The sequence below is a fragment of the Cephus cinctus genome, unplaced genomic scaffold (assembly GCF_000341935.2).
Source record: "Cephus cinctus unplaced genomic scaffold, Ccin1 Ccin1_scaffold0129, whole genome shotgun sequence".
NCBI lineage: Eukaryota > Metazoa > Arthropoda > Insecta > Hymenoptera > Cephidae > Cephus > Cephus cinctus.
Genome location: NW_014332862.1, coordinates 2,545,142 through 2,558,971, shown reverse-complemented (window position 1 = coordinate 2,558,971; position 13,830 = coordinate 2,545,142). Strand labels below are relative to the sequence as shown.

Here is a 13,830-nt window from a genome sequence, read left to right as displayed (position 1 = left end):
GGGGGGGGGGGGGGGAGAAAGAAAGAAAAGAGGTTGGCGAAGGAAAAGAAAAGGGCTGTGACGAAGGGGAGGAGCGTGCGAGGGGTGAATCGGTGAAGAGAGGTTATGGGTGAGAGCGAGAGAGACAGATAAGACAGCCGAGGAGATTTCGAGATGTACGGAGCGACAAGGAGGGAACGATGAGACTCGAGAGAAAAGTGGAGTTCAGAAGAAAGAGTGTGAGAGAGAGAGAGAGAGAGAGAGAGAGAGAGAGAGCTGAACGTAGAAGGAAGTTCCTGTACACGTTTGTATATATACGTACGTAAGGTACGTACAAGGTGAATATATATATGTTATAGGTAGAGGCGTGCGGCTACGTTCAGTCGTAACTCATAAGTTTTATGACGCTTTCGTGAGGGCATCTTATTAACATCCGGATGCACTAATTTAACCGGAGATGACCGATTTTTAATTGGGAAAAAATTGCCTCGTCACTTCGTTATCTCGCGCACGCGTGTACGTCACTAGTCCCGAAGGGCCAATTTTGTTTTTGCGATACGTGTGGTTTTTCTTTGAATTGTTATCATTATTGCGCTACGTATCACGGAGTCGGGTCACCATAGTATGTGATCACGTATATCTATAGTGATATAGTATCTTAGCGTAGTGACATTAGTGTCTCATTCTTTTTTGTTAGTCACAATGGCGGCATTGAATTTAATACCTGACTCATTTTTTGTGCGTACTTACTATGGCTTATCGAACGAAATTCATTGATTTGAAAAAATTGCTGTTTTTTTCAGTATTCGGTTATTGGTTAAAAAATTATGTGACCGATATTTAATTGGTATTTTTCAATTTTTTTTTTTTTTACGCGAAACACGTACGTGGCCATTATGGCCGACGAGGGGGTGTTGTACTAGTATAAAAAGATAAGTCGACAAAATTCTGTGGTAATGACTTTCCATTATTTTTTTCTGGATAAATTAATTGGTGATATTACGGTTGGGACCTTACGGGATCGAGGTACATAACACGCAACGAAAGAAAGTTCATATGAAGCACATACCTGCCTACGTAATATACTGCGATGATTAGAGCTGTTATAAATCAGTGATATAGGGTTTAATGTTTGTAATATCGTTGCATATAGATGCATAAGTACATAAAGTCGTTCCACGAGTAAAAGATTCTATCCGGGGGACTCGTTAACCTTATAAGTCATAGGAAGGTGGCCCCTATGTGAGCTATTTTACTCCTGGACGGGCTATAGGTGTATAGATATATAGATATATATATATGGACGCGCCGATTACTGACGAATGACGATTTATTTATGTAGGTGACGATAACTATAACTATACGGAGGTATTTAGTGGATCATATTTAGCACGTGGACGCGCACGTTTGAAAATTTTCGAGTCTCACGTGGTTAGGACACCGTTAACGGATCGTGTATATTAATAGCGATAAAAGCATGTAATATATGCTTTAAAAATAGCATAGCCAATCCGAGTAACAAGGAAATGGGATCGCGTTGCGATAAGTGGAAATGTTTGTAACTTTCACACACGAGGTGTTTAATGCGAATCAAATTGCTGGTTGGAGTAATTATAAAAAAGAGTATTTAAATTATTCCTATAAAAGGTGTTATCTACTAAACAATCAAGTTTTTACGATAAGCTATTTTTAAATCGTCATATAATGTATGTGTGTATATATGGGTGTGTGTATATATGGGTATTTACGAGGAACGTACCGGCGTGAAGTTAGCCTCTCCCATTTGATTTTGACGATAGAGCCACCTTCGGGTGGTGCGTTTTTCGTGAATAGTGCGTGTATGCATGTATGTTGGAATCGCTAATTATGTCGTAACTTTGAATTATTGTCATTATAAAAATAATCTCAATCTTGAAGACTGTGGACCAAGGGAAAACGAAATGCAATACGTATCAACTTCGCGACTGTATCGAGTTACGAGAGCATAGCCTTTTAATTGCGTACGCGAAAGCCATTTTAAACTTTACGTTATTTTTCTTGCTCTTTGTAAAATATCAAACGGACTTCCGTTTGTTGATTTTTCGTAGATACTTTTGAGGGATTTCTGACGTAAGCGGAATTGGGCTTTATTACAGTCGTGAGCATCTTCGCCACGATAGGGGGATGGACATTTTTGTAAATTAAAATCTACGTTAATTTAATTGCTTAATCATCGGTTAATTGTCAAACTGATTTCTTTCTCTACCTGTTCACAAGTTTTTATCTGTTCATCGTTAGCACTTTTCTTGACGCACCAAAATTCTCTGGGATAATTATACAACACTTTCACGCGACTCACTCAGCACTTTTTCTATGGTACGTCATAAAATAATGTCTCAGGAATACACTTGTAATTTAATCCGGAACCTTCGTTCGCAGTCACAACAATGTTTTTCACTCTGAATCAATGGCTAATCCCGCGTGGCGTCGCTATAGTAGACACGAATCCCAAGCGTGTCCAAACTCGTTCGAACATACTTGACGTCCCAACTTTTTACCCTCCAGTCCTCGCGAAGGTCGTAGCACGTTATTCTACGACGGTATAAAGCTAAACGAATCTCACGTGTATTTATTTTATTGACGTAATGATCGATTAACAATCGGACGATTCGAGTCTGACAGACATCGTGTACCAGTTGGAAAGGTCGATGGAAACAAAGTTTTAAAGTCTGCCTCTTAGACGTTAAAATTTGTCAGATCGATAAAAATGGTTTTCAGTGAAATCAGACACTGTTTTTATAAAAAAAAAACCTTTTTCGAATTCGCATTTCCCGTTGGTTACTAATATTAATTGACTTTCAAGAGACCCGACACTCACTGAACACTCTCGCGAGAACTCACTCTGGCCTCCATTATGGTTCTATGCATTTGTCACGTCATTTCAAAAAGTAATAACAACAATAATTTTACAGTAATCTACCGCCTACACTGTTAACCACTGATTTTATAAAATTATCAAATTCTCTTCCAAGATTTTTTGTTACGTCTAACCCATGCGCGACTAACCTCAAAATATCCTTTGTTTACTTTCGCACTCGCGCACTTCTAAAATCTTACTGTGTTTCGGTTACGGACAAGAAATCCTTTCTCGTACGGGATGCACAACGAGTGATCGCAGTAAATAGAGAATTGTCGAAATATAAATTTGAAGCGGAGGAGTGTACGCGCCACGTGACCGGCGCATTCGACGTGCCGAGTGAGAGTGCGACTGAATCCAACGTGGTCCCTCCACCGAATCAGAACGGTGGTTGCTCGAATCCTATTGCTCCCTCTACTGGACTCCGTTGGCCCATTGGTACGTGGGACTATCGTTTCGCTGCTCCCTGAGCCATTCTTCTCTTTAATTACAGCGAGGGGAATAACGCCGACGATACCAATTAGTCATTTTATTTCTGTCGCATGCGTATCCGTTACGCGGGAATTTCAAATGCCAGCTGTTGGTCCTTTCAGGTGGTATGACTGTGAACGCCTTGAGAAAAAAACACTGTAATATTAGGAACTAAGTGATTTGGATCATTATTCTAAAAGATGGGAGTAGTAGAAAAAAAATGATCGGAAAATACAAGTATGAAATTTTATTAATTTTATTTTTTGAAAAATTAGTACAGGTGGCTGGTCCACTTAGTTACTTCGAGTGGGGCATTATTATTTTCTTCTTTCAATAGATGTATCTTGCCGGCTTATGTATAATTGCAGAAGTGCTTTCATTTCTTTTTGATAGACAGCTGAATTGATACGATGGACGGTTTGTCAAAACTGAACTGATCTATGTGGGCCACATTAGTTCGAAATTCTTACGCAAATGTCTGTACATTAGGGTTTATTTGTCTATGAAATAAAAAGGATTTAAAAGAAAGAACTTTCAATCTTTCGAAATCAGATTCCAGTGCAATTTAGATTAGAAGAAATTATTTTTTTTAATGATACAATCAAGGATTATTATCTATTCAAAAATTATGTAACGTATCAAATTTAATTTTTACGTATCACAAGCTTTTTTATTTATTGACAGTATTTTATAGTCATTTTAATTGATTTACGGAAATACACGTTATTTTTGTGGGAAATAAATTTGAAATCTCAAACTTTTTCGTGTCAAGAGAAATGAAAACAGTAAGAAGCCTTTCGTGGCGACTCACTTCAGTAAATTATAGTGTCGTTAACGCGCACCAAATGACATATAAAAAAAAAATATGAAAAAATCAGTCGTGATAGCCGTGAGTGAATATACACGGTGGTTATAAAAAAAAAAAGAGAATTGACGTTCCACTCAAAAACCAAAGCAGTCGTAAATTTCTCACGTAATTTCCTCATCACCGCGAAATTAAACATCTGCTGGTAGTATCGTATAGCGTGAAATGTAAGAAAAAAATAAGACACTGACCAGAGTCGCAGGAAACCACAAAAATCTCGACTCGTGACAAGAAAGTTTTAAAAATACTTGACGCTCTGGAATTTCCAAAGAGTTTGCTTGTCCAGGACAAGCAGGTAGACACAAAGGAAGTCCAAAACGTGGTGAAAACACGTTATTCGAAAATGTGTGGAAAATTGAAAAACTGCGTAAAAATGACGTAAAATTGAAAAAAAAATGGAATTTATTATTATTATTATTAACGCGCGATATCCTTACGAGGGATGCTGGAACGACTCTCGAGATCGTAACAATATGTTTACTGTGTATAAAATCAGTGTAGGTACGCCTGTACAGGATCAGTTTTGAGTAGGCAACCATGAGACGGCGGCAAGATCAGTAGTGATCATTTTGGTCGAGAGAACCCCACTTAGATCTCAAGATAGCCCCGTCATCTAACACCGGACTGGTTTTTTGTGTACAACGGCTTTTAGGCGATGTATCAGCCCCGCTGCAGAACCTACGAGAGTAGGAAGAGCAACCAGGAGAAGGGAAGGGTTCGGAATTGGAATTTAGTACAAATTCAACCCCCTGATGATACGACAAAAGATTTTAGCAGTTTTCACGATATAACTGAAAATCTCAATTGTGAGAATGGAATTAATGAAAATATTTTTATCAATAAAATAAATCAATCTTCCATAATATTACATATCAGCATGCATCCGAGGATCTGCGTGTACCAATAAAAATAGATATAATTTGAGAAAAAAAAATTTTGAAAAAAATTCAAAAATTTTGAAAAATAAATCAGGGGTGCAATTTTGTGAAATTAATGGATCGAATGGAAGGCGAGTGACGAGATGATTGAAAATTGGACGATGGCGTCCACCCACGCATGACGTAACGATGACGTACGACAGGAAGTGTTCTACCAATGGGAGGATCAATTTACTAATCAACCCTCTTGGCACAACCAATAGAAATGAAGACAGGGTAGGATACCGAGAGATAACGTGGAAGAGGGAGGATATCTTGTATACAACAGTTGTTAGAATGGTTGACCGGTCCATTCGAGTGGCTGTGAATGAAATCTCAACATTTCTAATACCCATGGCCCTTTGGCGCACGTTGGATACCTAGCTATACGTATGGGCATACAGAATGACCAGAACACCCACTTTCATTCGAGACTCTTTCTTTAACGGTATAAATATTTCCATATACCCCGACGAATAAAATTCATTCTTCCTACCATTTTCTCGCTCTCTCGCTCTTGCGTCCTTACCCAACGCTCTATCTCTCTCTGTCTCTCTTATTCTTCGCTCTCATCTATTTTTTCCCTTTTTTTCTCTTTATTTCCTCACAGCCAGATTCACCGGTAGATATGTATTATCCACACAAGATAAATTCACGGGTTTTTACCGGAAGCTCGAAGGTATCGCTCAAAACCAAGGTTACTTTCACCGAGACTAATTTTGGTCCAGCGGACATACCATCCTCTTGTACCTTTCATCCTGAAAAGAAAGAAAACGCCATTCTGGGTATAGTATACACGGTAGTCGTGAGACCCGTGAGTATCGTGCTTGGTTATATCTCGTGTTTTTAACGCACAAGTGGTGGGATCCGAATCTGAAAATGTGATACGCCGGAGGCTGACGTGGGAAAGAAGATGGTCAAAGATATGTGAAAAATCGTAGAATCTCGCTTGTATTTTAGTTCAAGAGGAAAAGATACCTTAAATCATAAAGGTCTCCAGGAAGGTTGGTATCTCTCATCGCTTTAATTCAACCAAACCTAACCTAACTCGACCCAGTCACCCTTAGAAACGGAATTTCTCATCCCTCCTCGTCCTACCGCTGCACAGCCCTCCGCTAGTAACTTACCATACCCGAACTATGAACAGGCATATATATATATATATATATATATATATATATATATATATATATATATATATATATAGATACATATATTTTGTGTGCGTGTGTATACCTTGTGCGTAGTAATAAACATAGCCGAAATTCTCAACCGCTCTATTTCGGGGATTCCCCGATCCCATTCTATTACACGCATGACTATAGGGACCCTAGAAGACGTTTTAACGAAAGAAAAATCTAACTATAGTATCTTGTTGGGTTAAAATTTAAATACCTCTAGCGTGGTAAGACCGTCGTTAAAATAGTCCACCTTTGGTGAATTATCTCTTTTCTCCTAGGGGGGGTGGATGGGTGGGGGGATGGGGGCAGTCTGGCGTTACGAATCGCAACCTGCGAATTCTTCACCGTTCAGTAACGTCACGGTTCGACAATTTTGTTTATAGTATCTGACTGGTAATTAGTTCTGGGGATTTTTCAAAAGTCCCTAAGACCCACCATGAAGACCCTATGGATCGGCGGGTACCAACCGTCTCTTTTGGTCCCTTTCTTGACGATTCTCACAAGCCAACCTGTTACCCAACTAATCCATAGGCGCTACGAAATCTCGAAGGAAGTTTGAAAAGCTTTTTTTTTTTAAAAAAAAGGAAAAAACAAGCAAATCTATTTATAACGCGACACCGTAGCTACTTAAATGGCGGATACGCAACAAGACTGCCAGCTGCGTCCTGCTACTTGAAAAAGTCTCGACCATTGAGTTTTGTCAAGTTTCCTATGCGAATATGAGAAGCTTGAAAAAATCATACTCATGCATGCACATATGTGTATATATATACGACATATGTATACTAAGCACCTACTTATCTAGGTATATATATCAAAAGTTACTAGGAGGCCGGGGGACTTTTTCATGGTGACAATGACGACGTCCGAGTAGAGTACGCACTTTGGTGGCCTAGTAACAAAAGTATGAGAAAAGTACTTAAAAAAAAAAAAAAAAAAAAAAAAAAAACTTAACCTGTTTACGATGAAGGAAGCGTTCGCCATCCCTCGTGTCCTTCACAAGGTATAAAGTGGATACTTTGCAGGCTGGAAGAATGGGCGCTGCTTTAAGCACTAGTAGTTTTGGTGAAAAATACTTGTAGAGTGAAGAAAAAAAGCGTGAACACGTAACTTGACCGCGCGAAGGGGTAGGTCTGCGTCGCAAAGTGTTATGTAGTATAATAAAAAATCCAGTGGCGAGGAGACTAATTTCGAAGGGTGTTGTTACGAGGGTAGGTTAGAGGTTAGTCTCATGAGGGAGAGAGACAGAGAGAGCATTTTGCCTGCGTCAAGACGACTAGGACAAAAGGGTTGCTTGTTGTACAGTCCATTGTAAAACTATAATAGCTTTGGTTCTACTAGATCTTACCAATATGACGGGTTTTGTCAAGGTATTGAACATTTTTTTTTTCAAATTTTTCCGTTCGCGTCTTTGTCGTTCCAGTGCACACTGCTTTTGCAATTTTTTCCTCTGTTTACGCTCGGACGGCTTTGTCGGCCATGTTTAACGGTGAAATATTTACTTTACCAAGAAAACTTCCTGCACGGCATGCGAAGCTTGTCGGGCTGACTTTTTTTTCGGTGTTGCACAGGTCATTTTTGGTCAAATGGTTAAAATTGGATTTCGTAACCTAAAATTTAATAGGGGTAATTTTTTTTTTTTTGAGAGAGAGAATGGAATTTTCGTAGGGGTCATATGCAGGGAACGATGACAAAGTGTCATGTTTACGTAGAATGCGTGGCTCTTGAAATTCGGGACTTGATTATTCTCTGGGACCCTTAAACGAGATAAAGGCTAATCTGGCGAACGGATAATTAATACCCGGTGATTTAAATGTTACAAAGCAGCATTAATCTCGCCGTGGCTGGAATGCATTTCGTTTTCATTAAGCAAGGACTCCTAGAGGAGGGCTTGATTAAAGGGGGGAGGGATTTATTTGTATTTTTACCCCTAACTGCGGATCATCAATTTCAATCAGGTCCACCATGGAAGCTAATTAATATCAAGACATTGTGCTGCCTCCTGACCGCGGTCCTCGGCGTCCTCTTGTATACTTATTGATAGTATGTTTTTATTCCTTCCTCGAAATCTGTGTCCGCGAGGGAATTTTGTTTTTCTCACCCCCGACTGCAAGTGGCATTCTTTACGTTGTGATTTGTTTTTTTTTTTTTTTTTTTTTTTTTTTTTTTTTTCTTACGAGGGGAAGAGGTTCGCCCCACTTCCCTTTTCTTTATCTACTTTCGTTTTACCTTTGGACTCTTCTACCTTCTGTCCCTTTTTTTTTTTCTTCGTCAAATCATTTCTCCAGGGTGGTGGGGTTTGCCAGACGGCAGCCATTTCCTGTGTAATTTGAATTATATTAGGCCTATAGTGGCCCTTCGAAGACCCCACAATGGGCCCTATCATCACGTATTGTGCAGTCCGTGTTTAGGGGCCAGGTGCCCCTTCGGGGTACAGTCTACCTAAAATTACCATTCGACAGATTTAAGAGAGGTCAAATGGAAAATAGAGTTTGTTTGGTTGAAATTTTAAAACAGAGATTTACAATACGCCTAGCGTCAAATAAACAAATAGGTTAATGTCATTTAAGTTATTTACGTATAATCTCGTTGTACATAACGAATAAGGAAGACAATTGTTTTCATGGAAAATCATAACATAGTCAACATTTGTAATTTCTTACGCGATCGGTAAAGACGATTCCTAGAATGGAATTCCGTAACTTCGTAATGTCAAACAAAATCTTTTTAATCCTCAGGGCAAACTGCCATTAAGCAGATACCAACGTTTTCCTTCCGTTTCGAGCTGTAATAACCGGTCTTTAATGACAATCACTCGGCAATTATCGTTGCGAATATTTCACTATCCGTTTTGGCAATTTCATCGAATTTCACTAGACTGTAATTACTCGCCGTATAACACGAGTTCCGATATTGTTGCGAGGTTCTCATAACGTCCTATTATAAGTCAAATGTAATTATCGAACGCTGGATGTTCTTGGTTCATAGAGCAAAGGTACCGTAAGGGCGTCGGTAAGGTAGAACTCTTCCTGGTCGACAATCTAGCTAGATATATGTATGAAGTAGATATCGACTTTATCGAGAAACAAAAATATCCCTGAAGATAACAGAGTAGACATCTTATAGGAATTTGTTATCAAATAAGCCCAAGTAGATCGAATTACCGACCGAGGCTGCGTTCCGATTTTATCGGGAATAAGTAATATTAGTCTGATCCATTAAAAAGCTGGGGGAATCGCAAAAATTACAGAGTGCTATGGAAGTACGTGTCTTTGGATTTTCCTTCTAGTTTATTTTCAGATTTTACATTATACACAACATGAAATTACAATTAACATAATTAATTGTTTATCAAAAATTAACGTTAGAGTAAAATTATAAAAATTCTATTAATTATATTGTAATTCGAATATTGTTTTTTGATCGTATACGTATATTCGAATTCAATTAATTGGTGCAAAACTAGAATGAGAAATCTTTCGAACAGTGTGAAAAATCTTTTAGGACACTACAGGGTGTATAAATAATAACTGATCATTATAGGAATATCATTCTACTAACAATAATGCATGGCAATACTCGTTTGGTTTCCACGTAAATGTGCAAATGTATAAATATATAGTAAGATCGTTATGCGAATTGCACCAGCAATTATAATTTATTATTGTATTTCGTATGAATGTCGAGAGACGAAATTCGCCATAGCGAATATTAACCTAGCATTAACGTACCGTTACCTGCTTGCAGTAGATTTTATATTCTGAATGGGAAAATTTAATCAATGATTACAAATCATATCCGTTACGCAACCCCATAGTGGGTAACGAGTATGTAGACATGGGGATCGTAGAATTTTGTAAATGTATAAAATATTCATAGTGCTTCAATAAATTGGCAATAATGACACAATATCGATATAGTGATGGTCAATAAGACTATTACTGGAAAATGGTTTATTCATAACAGAAATATTAAAAAACGTATAATTTTATTGTAGTGTACGACGAATTGTTTGAAGTTAAAAATCTTTTTTTTTTTTATAAACCTTTCAAATGTTTTTCTTTCGTTTCAGTGTCATTCTTTCGGCGTCTACGAGATAAGCTCGGCAAACAAAGGCAACACAAAATCTCAAAGGCTTTCAGCATTTCCCAAACATTCTGGACTGCTTGTGCGCTTCAAAGAAATTTCAAAGCAAAGGTATGTCCGCCATGATGCTTTATTAAATTCGCAATTAGAAGCCTTAGGGTTTTTCTTCTTGTCAGTGGAAAAAGTTCCTTCGAACACAGGAAAAGTCTTGCATAAATACTAGAAACAGGGTACTTCATTCTTCCAGAATTTTACCACTTGCTACTGACTGGTGATCGTGGGCCGGTTACGTTAAAGCTAACCGAGGTTTAACTAGTGAGATTAGCCAAATAGAACCGAAATTTCCATGAATACGGGCATCTGATTGGCTATTCTCGACAATTAAAGCTCGATTGACTATGGTGGAACTGACTCTAAAAATACTCTTTTTTTTATGTAAATGTAATTTTTCGTGCGTCGGTAAACATGGTCTCTCACTAGCGTCATCTTGCGGAAACTTGAGGTAAGCTGATACCCAGAAAACAAACAATATCCAAAGGTCGTCTTTAAGACGTCTAACGGCATAGAAGTTGTCTTCAAGGCATCTTAAAGATGACTGTTGGACACGTGTGTTGTCTGCGTTACTACCGTGTTGGTAAGGTAGAAACGTACTTATCCAACCTTCAAATAATCTCACTAGATGGCAGCACGGTCAAATTTCTTAAAAATAAGAAACCTGTCTTCATGAAAATTATAAAGCATACAACTTTCACTTTATTTAAAAAAAAATTCTCCAATCGTCTCGAAAACCTTACAGAAAATTTTAAAAATTTCGAATTATTCATTATCATTAACGCCTTACATCGTAATGTAATAAATTTTCAACGCTTTCTGTAGTCTCAAAATTAAAGATGATCTCTATTCGTTACCCAAGAATATTTCCGTTGAGTTTCTATCGGGTCGTGCAGAAAATAAGCAAGCAGACTATTTAGGTCGGAATAAACCGCAAGAGAACGAAGGTAATGAAGAACAAAAAGAAAACGAAGCACGGTATGCAATAATACGAAGAGAAAGGATGGGTCGGTCAGCGCGAGGCGTGTGATAAGGTATCTCCCCGGGAATGATAAGGCCGCCATCAGGGCTGGCAATACGTAGCCCACCGTGAAACGTTCGCAGCATGAAACTCGACAGCGACTCGTACGAGCAAACGCGAGGATCTTATCTAGGAAGTCATCTTGAGCCTCGAGGAGGTTAAAACGCAAAGAAGGAAAATAAAGTAGCTCGCAAATTTCTTTAAAGACACGCAGTGCTCGAGGAATGGTCAGATAGCCAGCTGCCTAATATTCCATACCAGAAATTACAATTAAACAATTTTTTTAATAAAAAATTTTTTTTTCTCTATTTTTATATAAATTATCAAAACACCTGCGATCCAGTCAAAGTATTTCAAATTATGTAAACACGTTCAAAAACATTACTCCACCACCATCTGTATTAACTATACATAACCTGTGTCCAATAAAACTTATGACAACGAAGGTCGTCTCAGTATCGACACCTGTATCGACCCATATAATAGATAACCTGTACGATTTATCACAAGAGTGACACAGTGGGTTGTGTAAAAACTAAAATAGAAAAAAAAGGACAAAAGTCCACGGGTGGTAGATATATGAAATTAATCATTTGCTCCGTAAGCTGTTGCTGTATGGCTGCCTCTACGTTCTACATATACGTTTCCGTAGAGCAGATCTGCTATACCGACTGATACCAAAGAAGATCGACGTAATTTTTTTTTCACTCGCAACTTCTCTCTCTCTCTCTCTCTCCCACCGATACGCACGAATGGAAGGATGGAGTGAGTGAGTGAGAGAGAGAGAAGGAGAGGGTCAGTCAACGACAGCAGGTCGATCTACGAATAGAGTCGTTTCAATTATACGTACGTCCCTGCTGGGCGAAACAAAACTGACACAGCCTGAAACGTGCTTAGATATACCTGTAGGACCCAAAATCTAGAGTAGGATAAAAATATATATATATATATATATAAGGCCCACCAAGGCCCTACATATAGTCACGTGACTTATTTTTATTATATCCTTTTTTTTCCTTTCAGTTTCTCTTATCTCATCCCGTAACCTAATACGTATCGTATACTTTCAAAATTTCATTGAGCCACCCGGTATGCAAACCCCGGTTATTATAATATGCATTTTCATATCCTACGTGACGCTAGCACCGAGTTGGCGCGCCACTGTTAGGCTTAAGCCTAGGTCACACGCGTATCATAATTTTTTTCAAAATTTTTTTCCATATTTTTTTCAAATAATTTTTTGATAACCCAGGCATTATTTTTCTTTTCCTTCCTCCCCCGCCCCTTTCTCTTATCTTATCGCTATGACGCATGTCATCCCCTTATATTCCATTTTTTTTTTTTTCAATGACGTATCTTCCCCTGGCTTCGCTACCTCGTAGCCACAGCTACCGGCCGTGGATTAGTAAGAGGATTAAGACGGGCGACTGTTCCGTGAACCGTATGCACCACTGAGCACCGAAATTGCAGACTCCTTGGAATTCTCTATGAATCAACGTCCAACGGCTAATCCGGGTGGATCGTCTAGTCGTTTCTTAGGCCCTTTTGCATACATTGCGTTATATACCTTTGTTGACTTCGATTTTCATGTTTCAAGCCACCAGCGAGACTTCCAAGGACGCCAGCTGGGCTAGTGACTGTAAACAGTACCTACCTCTATGATTACATTCAGATAGGCGGTTTATAGGATGCTTATAGGGACTCGACATTGCTGATCCTTTACATTAGGTATTGTAGGATCTATCTGATATTGTTTTCAATGACTACAGCATAATCAAATTTCGGCTATTGTAAAATATTTTTAGGAATTTTATTTTATTTTTATTTTACATTTTTTACCTTTTTTTTTTAAGGGACCAGTAGGGTGTGGGGTTTTTTAAATATATGTTTAAGGATTTTAACAGGATTTGGGAATTCGTCTTTTTTTCCGTTGGACTAGCAATTTCTACCAATATGTATATATTGATATGTATAATATATATATGTATAATAGGACGATGTTGCAGGTTCGTAATTCCATTTCAATTTACTCGCTCGTTGTATTCCTTAAACGTCTATCGATCCGCGACGAAGTCCCGCGTCGCGTTTCTCCTTAAACGGCAATTTCGTGAAGCATCTTTCGGAGTTCCAGGACGTTGCCTTGGCAATACACAGGATAGACGCATCGTGGACTCGCGCGGCTGATAAAAAGTTTTACCGAATGAAGTAGCCGCGGTAACGAGTGCGCGGTTTGGAAAATTCATTCGAATTTCGTTCTTCTATCAGGTCAAATCGTAGATACGTAATAAAGATTCTATCGTTTCAGAAAAGTAGCTTGAACGATTGATAGCAGACACAGGCATATATACATATACAGGGTGGCA

The 13,830-nt window shown here is 38.5% G+C and overlaps 2 protein-coding genes across 14 annotated transcripts in view; one reads left to right on the top strand and one right to left on the bottom strand.

Moving 5' to 3' along the window:
- Positions 1-13,830, bottom strand: part of LOC107262948 (protein Wnt-5b) — a 194,167-nt gene that overhangs the window by 38,733 nt on the left and 141,604 nt on the right. The window contains exon 1 of one of the 5 annotated variants that reach the window (XM_015729672.2): positions 2,225-3,245. The exons of the other annotated variants lie outside the window; for them this stretch is intronic. The gene's annotated coding sequence lies outside the window, so the exon portion shown is untranslated. Of the gene's footprint in view, positions 1-2,224; positions 3,246-13,830 lie in introns of those variants that run through there. 5 annotated transcript variants of the gene reach the window in all.
- LOC107262949 overlaps positions 1-13,830 on the top strand; it is a 91,706-nt gene that overhangs the window by 20,159 nt on the left and 57,717 nt on the right. For 6 of the 9 annotated variants that reach the window (XR_003058257.1, XR_003058255.1, XR_003058254.1 and 3 more), the window contains one exon: positions 10,382-10,506. Coding sequence is in view for 2 of the 9 variants with exons in the window: in XM_025080171.1 (XP_024935939.1) it covers positions 5,279-5,365; positions 10,382-10,506 (212 nt within the window). In the remaining 7 variants the exon portion in view is untranslated. Of the gene's footprint in view, positions 1-4,863; positions 4,926-5,191; positions 5,366-10,381; positions 10,507-13,830 lie in introns of those variants that run through there. The other 3 variants (XM_025080171.1, XM_025080170.1, XR_003058260.1) reach the window with 2 other exon arrangements.